At 42.8% G+C, this 15,745-nt stretch overlaps 1 protein-coding gene across 2 annotated transcripts in view; it reads left to right on the forward strand.

The window, feature by feature from the left end:
- The window catches only part of LOC144494790 (uncharacterized), a 121,587-nt gene that overhangs the window by 22,270 nt on the left and 83,572 nt on the right, over window positions 1-15,745 (forward strand). For both annotated transcript variants that reach the window (XM_078214138.1, XM_078214139.1), the window contains exons 4-7: window positions 6,516-6,628; window positions 7,560-7,653; window positions 13,461-13,728; window positions 14,004-14,123. In XM_078214138.1, coding sequence (XP_078070264.1) covers window positions 6,516-6,628; window positions 7,560-7,653; window positions 13,461-13,728; window positions 14,004-14,123 — 595 coding nt within the window. The remainder of the gene's footprint in view (window positions 1-6,515; window positions 6,629-7,559; window positions 7,654-13,460; window positions 13,729-14,003; window positions 14,124-15,745) is intronic.

Raw genomic sequence — 15,745 nt, forward strand, 5'->3', positions numbered from 1 at the left:
TTGCATCGGTACTGGAGGTGAATCTGGGGACACGGTGGGTATGACTTCCCCTGGGTTCGTGTAACGTAAAGTTTAGCATTCCCCTTTAATTCTCCCCAATCTGCATTCTCTATCTCCTCTTCCTCTACTGTCCCGAAGGTAACATAAATCCATTTTGAACCGATAATAGGGATTCCAGCTGTGAAATTTCTCGCGGGTATTTGGAGTGGTCAGTGGTTGCCTGTCTCTGTTCTTTACTGGCTTGATGTAGCACTTTTATTGCTGCCTGCAGATCGGTGCACTTAGCTTCCAATCGTACTACCGCCCGCTTGGCCTCACCTTTGGCCAAATCAGCACGCTGGGCGTCTTGGTAGGCGCTCTCATACTGGGTCTGGAAATTGCCCAGATGTAATAAATTTGCCTGGTTGGTTCTTTTTAATTCATCTACCTCTATCCTTTTCAGCTGTTATTTGTTCTATCTGCTCCTGCTGCTGTTCCTTTAGTTTCTTAATCTTCTCCTTATTCTCCTGTGTCTGCTTCGATTCCTCCAGTTCCTTACGAACTGTGTTTAATTCCTTTTCTGTTCCTAGCAACTGTCCTAAGCAGCTCACCATAGCAGTCGCTTTCTCACATTTGCCTGCCCGTTTTCCCTGAACTTTCCTCTGATCGTCCCAATACTTCTGTCCTGGATTCTGGTCCCGTCTCAGTATTGGTGCAAGATTCTGCCCATAGGGGCCACTCTTTCTTCTTAATGTATTCTCTGATTTTTGTTTCCCATATGGGACACTTCCCTGTCTCTGTGCTGTTTCCTGCCATTCTATATTTTTGACGACATGGGGTAGGGAGTTGATCGGACTGCGGGTACAGCTTTGGGCTATGTTCCGGTCCTAATCCCTATGGATTCTAATTTAAACCGACGGAGTTTACCCTATCCTTCTTGTTAGTAACAACGCATGCACAATGACAATTCCCGAAAGCAGTAATTTGTCCAATAAGGAGTTTATACCTGTTGGCTCTGAGTTTTGATAAATAATCGTTCAACATAGACCTTTCACTCCCTTCGATTTACTTGAAATCCTGGCCGTCATGTGGGGCATTTGCCGCCTTAATTCGGGCTCAGGCTAAATCTCCAGGAGTATTAGGTTCTGTGGGATTCGATATTGGAGCAACAAAGTTACTTCTTGTCGATGTCCCGTCTGAGGTGCCAATTTGTTGTGCCTGCCGCACAGTCTGTTTTAACCCTTATACGATGGACAAAGAATTGGAGTAGACTTCTGGTTAGTACAACAATATTTATTTAAACACACAATCAATAATCACCCACCCAACCAACAATAAGTTATCTTACAAAAATGCTAAAGTTCAAGTCCAGTTCAGCCTGTTTATCTCAGTCTTTTAGGCTGCAGCCTGCTGTTTTAGTTCTTGCCCAATTGTCCCAGAGTGCTGTATAAATTGCCATTTTAGGTGGCCCGTTTGGCCATATAGGGTCATTAATAGAACATAGAACAGTACAGCACAGTACAGGCCCTTCGGCCCTCGATGTCGTGCCGAGCTTTGTCCGAAACCAAGATCAAGCTATCCCACTCCCTATCATTCTGGTGTGCTCCATGTATCTATCCAATAACCGCTTGAAAGTTCCTAAAGTGTCTGACTCCACTATCACAGCAGGCAGTCCATTCCACACCCCAACTACACTGAGTAAGGAACCTACCTCGGACATCCCTCCTATATCTCCCACCATGAACCTTATAGTTATGCCCCATAGTAACAGCTACATTCACCCGAGGAAATAGTCTCTGAACGTCCACTCTATCTATCTCCCTTATTATCATATAAACCTCTATTAAGTCGCCCTTCATCCTCCTCCGCTCCAAAGGGAAAAGCCCCAGCTCCCTCAACCTTTCCTCATAAGACCTACCCTCCAAACCAGGCAGCATCCCGGTAAATCTCCTCTGCACTCTCTCCAAGGCTTCCACATCCTTCTTATAGTGAGGTGACCAGAACTCCACACAATATTCCAAATGTGGTCTCACCAAGGTCCTGTACAGTTGCAGCATAACCCCACGGCTCTTAAACTCAAACCCCCTGTTAATAAACGCAAACACTATAGACCTTCTTCACGGCTCTATCCACTTGAGTGGCAACATTCAGAGATCTGTGGAAATGAACCCCAAGATCTCTCTGTTCCTCCACATTCCTCAGAACCCTGCCGTTGACCCTGTAATCCGCATTCAAATTTGTCCTACCAAAATGAATCACCTCACACTTATCAGTGTTAAACTCCATCTGCCATTTTTCGGCCCAGCTCTGCATCCTATCAATGTCTCTTTGCAGCCTACAACAGCCCTCCAGCTCATCCACTACTCCACCAATCTTGGTGTCATCAGCAAATTTACTGATCCACCCTTCAGCCCCCTCCTCCAAGTCACTGATAAAAATCACAAATAGCAGAGGACCCAGCACTGATCCCTGTGGTACACTGCTGGTAACTGGTCTCCGGTCTGAAAATTTTGCATCCATCACCACCCTCTTGTCTTCTATGAGATAGCCAGTTATTTATCCAATCGGCCAAATTTCCCTCTATCCCACACCTCCTGGGCGGCATGGTAGCACAGTGGTTAGCACGGTAGCACAGTGGTTAGCACTGCTGCTTCACAGCTCCAGGGACCTGGGTTCGATTCCCGGCTTGGGTCACTGTCTGTGTGGAGTTTGCACATTCTCCTTGTGTCTGTGTGGGTTTCCTCTGGGTGCTCTGGTTTCCTCCCACAGTCCAAAGATGTGCGGGTTAGGTTGATTGGCCATGCTAAAATTGCCCTTAGTGTCCTGGGATGCGTAGGTTAGAGGGATTAGTGGGTAAATATGTAGGGATATGAGGATAGGGTCTGGGTGGGATTGTGGTCAGTGCAGACTCGATGGGCCGAATGGCCTCTTTCTGTGCTGTAGGGTTTCTAAGATTTCCTTACTTTCTTCATGAGCCTACCATGGGGAACCTTATCAAATGCCTTACTAAAATCCATGTATACGACATCAACTGCTCTACCTTCACCTACGCACTTAGTTACCTCCTCAAAGAATTCAATCAAATTTGTGAGACAAGACTTACCCTTCACGAATCCGTGCTGACTATCGTGGATTAAGCTGCATCTTTCCAAATGGTCATAAATCCTATCCCTCAGGACCTTTTCCATTAACTTACCGACCACCGAAGTAAGACTAACCGGCCTATAATTACCAGGGTCAATTCTATTTCCTTTCTTGAACAGAGGAACAACATTCGCCACTCTCCAGTCCTCTGGCACTATCCCCGTGGACAGTGAGGACCCAAAGATCAAAGCCAAAGGCTCAGCAATCTCATCCCTTGCCTCCCAAAGAATCCTAGGATATATCCCATCTGGCCCAGGGGACTTATCGACCCTCAGGTTTTTCAAAATTGCTAATACATCTTCCCTCAGAACATCTACCTCCTCCAGCCTATCAGCCTGTATCCCACTCTCATCCTCAAAAACATGGTCCCTCTCCTTGGTGAACACTGAAGAAAAGTATTCATTCATCGCCTCTCCTATCTCTTCTGATTCCATGCACAAGTTCCCACTACTATCCTTGACCGGCCCTAACCTTAATAGGGTTTTATCTTTTCTTGCAGTTTTAGGTGTAATCATTTACTTCCCTCTGACTAAGTAATTTGGGAAGAATGCATGATAATACATTGATTCCAAAGTTGTTGGAATCCTATATGTTTCAATGAGATAATCCAATGTTTCTAAATTTCAATGAGTTGAGTTCCAACCTGTTTAACCTTTCCTCTTAAGTCAATCCCGCCATAATGGGTATCATCCTAATGAGCTTTCTCTGAATTGCTTCCAATGAAATAATATTTTTTTAAAAATAAGGGAACCAAAACTGCTCACAGTACTCCAGATGTCGTTTCACCAGTAGCATGTTGCTGCCAGTTGTGGCAAGTCTTCTCTACTCTTGTACTGCAACCCTCTGGAAATAAAGGCTAATGTTCCATTAGCCCTCCTGATTACGTGCTGCACCTGTGTGCCAGCTTTCTGTGTTTCGTGCACAAGTACCCCTAAATTCCTTTGTGTTGTAGCTTTCTGCAGTTCTTCTCCATTTAAATAGTCCTGTTCTTTTGTTCTTCCTTCCAAAATGAACAGCTTCGCATTTTCCCACATTGTACTCCATTTACCAACTTTTTGCCCACTTATTTAATTTATCAATATTTCTTATAAACTGTTTGTATCCCTCTTGTAACTTGCTTTTCTGCATATTTTTGTGTCGTCTGCAAATTTGGCCTCAGTACATTCATTTCCTTCCTCCAAGTTATTAATATATATTGTAAACAGTTGCGGTCCCAGCACTGATCCCTGTGGAACCCCACTAGTTACAGGTCGCCAACTTGAAAAAGAACCCATTATTCCTACTCGCTGTTTTCTGCTCCTTATCCACTTGATATCAAGAAATGGCTGAATGCACAGGATACTGCCCTGACAGCATCCCGGTCATAGTGCTGAAGACTTATGCTCCAGAACTAGCTGCACTCTTAGGCAAGCTGTTTCAGTACAACTGCAAAGCTGACCTCTCCTTGGCAATGTAGAAAATTACCGAAGAATGACCTGTCCACATTTCCTGCGATTCAGAGACTTAGTGAAACTTAAACTCATCTCTGTTTAAGGAAGAGGCAAATTGCTGGCATTGAAACAGGCCCTTTGAGTCTGCTCCGCCGTTCATTTTGGTCAAGGCTAATCATCCAACTCAGTAGCCTGATCCCACCTCAGCATCCCCCGCCATATCCTTTGATCCCCTTTGCCCCAAGAGCCATATCTAACTTCTTCTTGAAAACGTGCAGTTTTGCTCTCACCTTTTTTCTGTAGTAGCGTATTCCACAGACTTGCCACTCTGCGTAAAGAAATTTCTCTTCATCTCAGTCCCAAATGGTTTACCCTGAATCCTTAGACCACAACCTGAATCTGGGCACCTTCACCATTGTGAACATTCTTCCTGTATCTACCCTGTCTTGTCCTGCGAGAACTTTGTAGGTTTCGTTGTTCCTTTAAGAGACTCCTTCAGTCCTTCCTTTGACCAAGCTTTTGGTCATTTGTGATACTTCCTTATATGGCTGAGTGTCATATTTTGTTTAGAACGCTCCTATGAAGTACCTCCAGACAAATGTGAGGTAATGCATTTTGGAAGGTCTAATACAGATAGGAAATATACAGTAAACGGCAGAACCCTTAAGAGTATTGATAGGCAAAGGGATCTGGGTGTACAGGTACACAGGTCACTGAAAGTGGCAATGCAGGTGGAGAAGATAGTCAAGAAGGCATACGGCATGCTTGCCTTCATCGGCTGGGGTATTGAGTTTAAAAATTGGCAAGTCATGTTGCAGCTTTATAGAACCTTAGTTAGGCCGCACTTGGAATATAGTGTTCAATTCTGGTCGCCACACTACCAGAAGGATGTGGAGGCTTTGGAGAAGATACAGAAAAGATTTACCAGGATGTTGCCTGGTATGGAGGGCATTAGCTATGAGGAGAGGTTGGAGAAACTTGGTTTGTTCTCACTGGAACGACAGAGGTTGAGGGGAGACCTCATAGAAGTCTACATGTTTATGAGAGGCATGGACAGAGTGGATAGTCAGAAGCTTTTTCCCAGTGTGGAAGAGTCAATTACTAGGAGGCATAGGTTTAAGGTGCGAGAGGTAAGGTTTAAAGGATGTATGAGGCAGATTTTTTACACAGAGAGTAGTGGGTGCCTGGAACTCGTTGTCGGGGGAGGTAGTGGAAGCGGATACGGTAGTGACTTTTAAGGGGCATCTTGACAAGTACATGAATAGGATGGGAATAGAGGGATATGGTCCCCGGAAGGGTAGGGGGTTTTAGTTAAGTTGGGCAGCATGGTCGGCACAGGCTTGGAGGGCCGAAGGGCCTGTTCCTGTGCTGTAATTTTCTTTGTTCTTTGTTCTTGGGCTGTTTTTATTTACGTTAAAGGTGCTTTGTAAATGCGAGCTCGTTTTCTTGTTATGGTTTGCTTAAATACGATGGGAGTCGCACCAAGACAAGAACTGTAGAATCTTGGCCCATTTTTAGATCTAAGAATTTGCTCTAGACAGATGGCCTTCGACCATCATCTGGAAATTTAGTGGAAAAAGGACTGCCCTCACCCTCACTCTAGGTTTTATACTATGTATCTCAAACTTCAGTCACAAAGGACTGTTTGTTTTTTTATTTTTTTCTTTGCATTGTGGAGTCCTATTTGTGCCAGCAATATGCCTTGAAGCATGCAACTTCTTTATGATGGTGTTACCATGTTCCAGTTATGGCCATCCATTATTAAGAAATCAAACCACAATAGGATTAATCTGAATACTACAATACAAATTTAATGTCATGTATCGAGTTGAGAAATTCACTTTTTGTTCATGCTGTAGTTCCGTTGCTGACTACTTTTATAATTCGTGTTGTTTAAAATTAGACCTTGTTAGGAAAACTGAAAGAATAATTCACAGGTGTTAACTTTAATGATTTTTTCAGACAATATTAATAATAGCGGTTCACGACTAGATTCTACATCCCAGTTTGAAGTCCAGTTTTCAAAGGAGAAAAACCCCGTGAAAGAATCGTCAAAGGATCTTCAGGGTAAAAAGGTGACTAGATTCATTACATCTTTTAATCATAAATGGTGTCTACATCACTAATTTCTTTTTCTCTAATCTCTAACTTCTCATTTATAGGATATCTGTGTTATGCAGAAGTTTGACATTTTTTTCCAATATGGTAATGCTGTAGATTATATTTAGGATTCTATTTTGTAAGGGATGGAAATATATATTTTTTTCTGTTCGGGAATGAATGTGTTTTCAGGCACCCAGTGTCAACATCCAAGATTTTGGACCAGGTATGCACAATTAATTGTGCTGGGAAACTTTCCAATGGACCTTAGTTCCAACCTTCTGTTATGTTTCCTGCAGCACTTCTCCTTATTAGCAGCTGCTTAATATGATTTGAACACTGTGCCTACCCTGAATTGTGTTGCTACTATTAGGCTTATTTTGGTTGAGATCCTCATAACCAACAAGGTAATGTGATCTTAATTCCAGCAATTTTTGTTGGATTTAAGCCCCGATCCCAGAGGTGAAAGGGATCTGGGCTAAAGTTTGTTGCTTGTCCTTTTAATACAGATATAATGAAGTGGTCGGTTAGCTCATGTGACTGGACAGCTAGTTTGTGATGCAGATCAATGCCAGCAGCACAGGTTCAATTCCTATACTGGCTGAGGTTATTCATGAAGGCCCTGCTTTCTCAACCTTGCCCCTCACCTGAGGTGCGGTGACCTTCAGGTTAAATCACCACCACTCAGCTGTTCCCATTGATCTGGGACTATGGGGACTTTATTTTATTAATGAGACTCATATGTTATTTGTGTACAAAATAAAGCCCACCTTGTTTTCCTCAAGGCTATGCCAAGTGTGACACAATGATTGAAAATTGAAGGTCAGGATACTTGTGACATGTACTTAACAAAGGTGTATTTTTACTGTATGCCCTATTTGTAAGAAAAACATTTTTTTTTCCTAGAGATCACTTGCCAAATCACAGTTGCAACTACATGAAAATAACCAATCTTGTCATGTTGAGGAATCTTTCGCAGACAAGAGGAAGGAAAAGAATGGTTTGTACCACTAGCTTCATATGGTCTTTTTGTAGTAATGTTGGCTCAGCAATCTACCTAATTTGCACCTCTTTGGACTGTGGGAGGAAACCAGAGCACCCAGAAGAAACCCATGCAGGCACAGAGAGAATATACAAACTCTCCAAGGCCCGAATTGAACCCAGGACCCTGGTGCTGTGAGGCAGCAATGCTGACTACTGTGCCACGTGCCGCCCATGTGATATCATTATTGGATTAGTAATCCAGGGTAATACTTTGGGGGAACCTGGATTCGAACCCCTCAATGGCAGATATTTGTCGATTTTTCGTAAAAACCCATCTAGTTCACTAATGTCCTTCAGGGAGGACCCAGTCTGGTGTACATGTGACTCTATATCCACAGCAATGAGATTGACTCTAAAAAAAAATGCCCATTTAAATGGCCTAGCAAACTACTCAGTTCAAGGGCAATCAGAGCGAGGCAATAAATGCTGGCCCAGCCACGGTCATCCACATCCCATGAATGAATTTTTAAAAACCCTCTCGCCACCCATCTGTAATTGGAAGGTGTTTTGCATTATTTTGAAAGCATGTGGTGGTATCTTTCCCCAACCTCTGTTTGTGTGATCCAATGTAATAATGATCTGCAGCAAGCTCATCTTGTGATTTAGTTTATTTCTTATTCAAAACACAGGGAGGATTGTTGACAACTTCCCAATCCACTGCATACACATTGCGAAGTGCGGTGGGGAGAGAGAATGAATACTACAACTATGGATAGTAACCTTAAGAACCACAGAAATTACTATTAGTTCACGTGAATTCCAGGGCCAGGGTCCAGTAAAGAATTCTTTCATGTAGGATTTTGAGTTCAGCTAGTGAAGCTCGGAGCTGTAGAATTTGGTTTAATTCAGATGAGGGAGGTACAGACTTGGTTTGTTCTGCAGGTGATGGTAGGAAATCTTCTAGCAGAGACAGGCTTGAGGAACAGGCTGTTGTTCTGCCTGGATGGTTGCTTCTTGGTGGTTCACCAGTTGGCTGTTAAACAGCAGATTATTTATAAGGCAAAAGATTTGATATTAAAATTTTCCAAAAAGGTCAGAGACTTGGGTCATGTGACATGTTGCATTTATGGTTAATTGCAGCTTAACAATCAGATTCTGTGCTTCTGGCTTGAACTCCACAGCATATTTTCCAGTATGATACAAAGAACAAAGTACGGCATAGCAACAGGCCCTTCGACCCTCCAAGCTTGTGTCGATCATGATGCCCTAACTAAACTAAAAAAAATCTAGTGCCCTTACTCGGTCTGTATCCCTCTATTCCCTCCCTATTCATGGGGAGTTAAATGTTGCTAATGTGCCTGCTTCCACCAGCTCTCTATGTGAAAAACTTCCCCCGCACATCGCCCTTAAACTTTTCCCCTCACCTTAAACCTGTGCCCCCTTGTAATTGACACTTCAGCCCTGGGAAGAAGCCTCTGACTATCCATTCTGTCTATGCCTCTCAGAATTTTGTAGATCTCTGGCAGGTCTCCTTCAGCTTCCGTTTTTCCAGTGAAAACAATCCTAATTTATTCAACCTCTCCTCATAACCAATGCCCTCGAAACCAGGCAACATCCTGGTGAATCCACTTTGCACTCTCTCCAAAGCTTCCACGTCCTTCTGGTAGTGTGGTGACCAGAACTGCACGGAATACTCCTAATGTGGCCTAACCAAGCTTTTATATAGCTGCAACATGATTTCCCAACTCTTGTACTCAATACCCCGGCCAATGAAGGCAACCATGCCAAATGCTGCCTTAATCACCCTGGCCACCTGTGTTGCCACTTTTGGGGAACTGTGGACCTGCACACCCAGATTCCTCTGTATGTTAGTGTTCCTAAGGGTTCTGCCATTTACAGTATAATTCACAGCTAAATTTGATCTTCCAAAGTGTATAACCTCACATTTGTCCAGATTAAACTCCATCTACCATTTCTGTGCCAAGTCTCCAGTCTATCTCTTCGGTGTTCACGCAAGGGGACATGAATATAGCTGAGGAGGACACTGGGTTGCAGGGGAGTAGAATAGACAGTATTACAGTTGATAAGGAGGATGTGCAGGATATTCTGGAGGGTCTGAAAATAGATAAATCCCCTGGTCCGGATGGGATTTATCCAAGGATTCTCTGGGAGGCAACAGAAGTGATTGCAGAGCCTCTGGCTCTGATCTTCAGGTCGTCGTTGGCCTCTGGTATAGTACCAGAAGATTGGAGGTTAGCGAATGTTGTCCCATTGTTTAAGAAGGGGAACAGAGACTTCCCCGGGAATTATAGACCGGTGAGTCTCACTTCTGTTGTCGGCAAGATGTTGGAAAAAATTATAAGGGATAGGATTTATAGTTATTTGGAGAGTAATGAATTGATAGGTGATAGTCAGCATGGTTTTGTGGCAGGTAGGTCGTGCCTTACTAACCTTATTGAGTTTTTTGAGAAAGTGACCAAGGAGGTGGATGGGGGCAAGGCAGTGGACGTGGTATATATGGATTTTAGTAAGGCGTTTGATAAGGTTCACCATGGTAGGCTTCTGCAGAAAATGCAGATGTATGGGATTGGGGGTGATCTAGGAAATTGGATCAGGAATTGGCTAGCGGATAGGAAACAGAGGGTGGTGGTTGATAGTAAATATTCATCATGGAGTGCGGTTACAAGTGGTGTACCTCAGGGATCTGTTTTGGGGCCACTGCTGTTTGTAATATTTATTAATGATCTGGATGAGGGTATAGTTGGGTGGATTAGCAAATTTGCTGATGACACCAAAGTCGGTGGTGTGGTTGACAGTGAGGAAGGGTGTCGTAGTTTGCAGGAAGACTTAGACAGGTTGCAAAGTTGGGCCGAGAGGTGGCGGATGGAGTTTAATGCGGAGAAGTGTGAGGTAATTCACTTTGGTAGGAATAACAGATGTGTTGAGTATAGGGCTAACGGGAGGACTTTGAATAGTGTGGAGGAGCAGAGGGATCTAGGTGTATGTGTGCATAGATCCCTGAAAGTTGGGAATCAAGTAGATAAGGTTGTTAAGAAGGCATATGGTGTCTTGGCGTTTATTGGTAGGGGGATTGAATTTAGGAGTCGTAGCGTTATGTTGCAACTGTACACAACTCTGGTGCGGCCGCACTTGGAGTACTGTGTGCAGTTCTGGTCCCCACATTACAGGAAGGATGTGGAGGCTTTGGAGAGGGTGCAGAGGAGGTTTACCAGGATGTTGCCTGGTATGGAGGGGAGATCCTATGAGGAGAGGCTGAGGGATTTGGGATTGTTTTCGCTGGAAAGGCGGCGGCTAAGAGGGGATCTTATTGAAACATATAAGATGATTAGAGGTTTAGATAGGGTGGATAGTGATAGCCTTTTTCCTCTGATGGAGAAATCCAGCACGAGAGGGCATGGCTTTAAATTGAGGGGGGGTAGTTATAGAACCGATGTCAGGGGTAGGTTCTTTACCCAGAGGGTGGTGAGGGATTGGAATGCCCTGCCAGCATCAGTTGTAAATGCGCCTAGTTTGGGGGCGTTTAAGAGATCCGTAGATAGGTTCATGGACGAAAAGAAATTGGTTTAGGTTGGAGGGTCACAGTTTTTTTTTTATCTGGTCGGTGCAACATCGTGGGCCGAAGGGCCTGTTCTGCGCTGTAATGTTCTATGTTCTATGTTCTATGTTCTATCTATATCCTGTTGCGCCCTCTGACAATCCCCAGCACTATCAGCAACTCCACCAATCTTTGTGTCATCCGCAAGCTTACTAATCAGACCACCCATATTTTCCTCCAGATCATTTATATATACTACAAACAACAGAGGTCCCAGCACTGATCCCTGTGGGACACCATTAGCTATAGATCTCCATTCTAAAAAACACCCTTCCACTGCTACTCTGTCTTCAGTGACCAAGCCAGTTCTGTATCCATCTGGACAACCCACCCCGAATTGCGTGTGATTTTAGTTTTTGTACCAGTCTGCCATATGGGACCTTGTCAACCGTCTAACTAAAGTCCATACAAAATATATCCACAACCCTTCCCTGATCAATTATCTTTGTCACCTCTTCAAAAAATTCAATCAAGTTGGTGAGACATGACCTACCCTGTACAAAACCATGCTGCCCGTCACTAATTAGTCCATTTTCTTCCAAATGTGCATATATCCTGTCCCTCAGTATCTTCTCCAAACATTTCCCCACCACAGACATCAGGCTCACCGGCCTATAATTTTCTGGATTATCCCTGCTTCCTTTCTTAAATAAGGGGCCAACATTGGCTATTCTCCGGTCCTCTGAAACCTCGCCTGTGGTCAAAGAGGGCGTGAAGATACCTGTTAAGGCCCCAGCTATTTCTTCCCTTGCCTCCTGCAGTAACCTGGGATAGATTCCAATTGGCCCCAGAGAATTGTCTACCTTAATGCAATTGAGAATCCTTAAACCTTCCTGCTTCAATAAATTGACATTCGCCAGAGCATTCACACACCCATCCCTGACCTTAACAGTCGTCATGTCCTTCTTGGTGAATACCAATGCAAAGTACTCATTAAGGATCTCATCCACATCCTGTGGCTCCATGCATAACTTCCCTCCATTATCCTTAAGTGGGCCTGCTCTTTCTCTTGCTACCCTTTTGCTCCTAATATATGCATAAAAAGCCTTGGGATTCTCCTGATTTTGTTTGCTAAAGACATTTCATGGCCCTTTTTAGCCCTCCTAATGCCACGTTTAAATTCCTTCCTATTTTCTTTATACTTCTCAAGGGCTTCATCAGTTTTTAGTTGCCTAGACCTATCATATATTTCCTTTTGACCAAGCTCCTAATTTCCCTTGTCATCCATGGTTCCTGAATCCTGCCATTTCTATCCTTCATTTTTGTGGGGATATGCATGTCCTGCACTTTAATCAACTGGCCTTTAAAAGCCTCCCATATGCCAGACGTGGATTTGCCCTCAAATAGATGCTCCCAGTCCACATTCCCCAGTTCCTGTCTAATTTGGATGTTTTTGGCCCTCACCCAATTAAGCATCCTCACCCAAGGGCCACTCGTGTCCTTATCCGTGACTACCCGAAATCTTATGGAGTTATGATTGCTAAGCCCAGAATGAGTTTTGATCTCTCTCTTCTGACAGTTCTGGTTGGGGGAGCCAGTTTATTTACAGTTCCTCTGCTTTTGTTGTGAGGAATTATTTTGTTCTTGTATCTCCTGGCAGTAGCTTCGAGAACCAAGGGTCAACCCATGTGACTTGAAGCAATGATTCTTTTTGATTCAGCAAAAAATCCATTTAAAAAACGCATAATAAAGTTTTGAACACCAGTTTAGATTTATTTTCATGTCATAAGAGTCCAATATAAAGTATTTTCTATGAACAGTGCGGTGCAAATAAGAGAGTTAATCTTTAGATAGGAAAATTCATATGAGTAATGAAGTTTAGTGTACTGAAAGAACTTCTTTTATTTGTCATTTTAAAAAGCTATGACATTGCACCGACTTGATATGTTTCGTTAGCTTTTTGTTGCCAATGCCATTATGCCATTTGTTGTCTCTCTTTAAATCACAGCTAAACTTATTGCCTCACCCAAGCTGCTGGGAACTGTGCTGCAGCTGTGGTTTTTCATGATTATTCGTAATACTAAGTGGCTTTTGCCCTTTGTCATGTACCTTTTTGCATCTTAGTACATTACAGATAAAAAAAAAATAGATGCCCAAATTGTTTGGTGAAAATTGAAGTGAAATTTATTTTTCAATTGAATCGGGATTTGTCTATTTGTATAAGATCAATAAGGATGACAATTTTCTTTGTTTTTTTTTCTTCAAAGGCTATTGCAGCTCAAGTAAGCAAATGGGGCCTCAGCTAGTACCACTATCTGTTGATGATAAAGCTAGTGTTCGTGGTGGTGGTGATGGTGAAAGAGATTATATTGATGAAGCAGACGAGCCCCTGCTCATTGCTGTGAAGACTCTAATGCCAGAGGATGATATGTCCCCCATGGAAAAATTTGGGATTACTTATAATGCAGAAGCATCGGTTATAAACTCCACTCCAAATGTTTCATGTTTATCGCACGACCCTAAACCAAAAATGAGGTATGAAATCTAAGGCTTGGTACAAGTAGAATAGAATGATAGTTCTTCAACCTAAGCAGATGTTAACAGTCAGGAGTAAACCCTCTGACCTTCTAGTATCAACTCATTCTTCTGCAAATATGGTGTCTTTTTTTGTTTTACGAGATATAAAGTTAAGAGCTAGCAAATTGTGCACCTTTTTGTATAAACTTTCTAGAACGGTTTACCTCATTCTATTTATATCAATCTATAAAGCTGGTAATTCATAATTAATGAGCCTGATTTATGTTTTGTAGGCTGTGTTTTAATAGTATTACACCTGTGGTCCGAAGGAATCCTCTTGCAGCAATCAAGGAGAAGAATATTGTTTCAAGTGTTGAAAAACATAAGACTTCAGTCAACTATTTTGGAAAGAAGTAAGCATATCTTTAAATGTTTAGACTCTCTGTGATTTTTTTCTTCCTCATCCTGAAAATATTGGGCTGCTTGCAAAATTATTGTTTCACTGACACCAGCTTTGAAAGCCATTGCAGCTAAGGCCAATATTGGCAGCACAGTGATGAGCACTGCTGCCTCACAGCACCAGCGTTCCGGGTTCAATTCTAGCCTTGAGTGACAGTCTGTGTAGAGTTTGCATGTTCTCTGTGTGTTGTTCTATGTCTGTGTGGGTTTCCTCCGGGTACTCCGGTTTCCTCCCATAGTCCAAAGATGTGCAGGTTCGGTGGATTGGCCATGCTAAATTGCCCTTTAGTGTCCCAAGATGTGTAAATTAGGGGGATTAGCGGGGTTGACGCGTGCGATTACAGAGATAGGGTCTGAGTGGAGTGCTCTGTCGGAGAATTGATGCAGACCCAATGGGCCGAATCGCCTCCTACAGCACTGAGGATTCTATGATTCTCCTCTGACTTAAATATGGATCATAGGATAGTGGTGAGGATAGGAATTGTGACTGATATATTTTCCTCTCCCTAATCCAAGGTGTTGAGGTGAATGCTAGCAACATGACCTCTCCCCTGTTGAGAAGAGGTAATAAGCTCAGACAGTGTGGTTCAGGTTATTGGGGCAGTGAACTGCTGAGTGACAAAGGAATTGTTAATTTGTTTCTCTAAGTTAACTACGTCAAAGATAGCATTGCATGCTGCATTATGTATTGCTCTATCAAATAGATATTAATTTAAAAGCAAAGGTTTTTAAAATAAAAAGAGGTGGAGAGGCAGAAAAACGTCATGGTTGGAAAAGATAAAAGAGATTAAATAAATCGGTATGTTGGTGATTTGATGACACCAAACTTGGATTTCAAAAGCTTCGAGACTTTAACTGGCAGGAAAAACTGAACAAGATCAGGAATTCTATTTCTGAGGTCCTGAGAATGAATGAGTTGTAATAAAGATTATAAACTGACATCCACAATATGATGCAAATAGCAGAGATCTGCACTATTATTGTCTTACCTTTGTGAAACTTGACAGATAGGAAACCATTGACTACACATCTTGCTTCTGAAATGTATTTTTTGCAAGCATGCCTCTCTGATCAAAGAATCAGGAAGACCTGGGCAGACAAATGATGGATGAAGTTTAATGCAGAGGAGTGCAAAATGACATGTTTTGCTGGGAAGAGTATGGAGAAGCAGTATGAAGCAAGTCACATAATTTTAAAGGAGGTGCAGGTAGAAGATGATAGAGGGACAAATCCTTTAAGAAGGATGTGCAGACATACATGCAAGTGTCATAAAGAAAATATTGCTTGTGCAATATGTTCCAGATTAGACCATAAGATATAGGAACAAAATTAGGCCACTCCGTCTATTGAGTCTGCTCTGCCATTCAATCATGGCTGATATTTTTCTCATCCCCATTTTCCTGCCTTTTCCTCCATAATCCCTGATCCCCTTATTAACCAAGAACCTATCTATCTCTGTCTTAAAGACACTCAATGACCTGGCCTCCACAAGCTTCTGTGACAAAGAGTTCCACAGATTCACCACTCTCTGCTGAAGAAATTCCTCCTCATCTCTGTTTTAAAGGATCGTCCCTTT

Source organism: Mustelus asterias, chromosome 6, assembly GCF_964213995.1.
Source record: "Mustelus asterias chromosome 6, sMusAst1.hap1.1, whole genome shotgun sequence".
In the NCBI taxonomy this organism is placed as follows: Eukaryota; Metazoa; Chordata; class Chondrichthyes; order Carcharhiniformes; family Triakidae; genus Mustelus; species Mustelus asterias.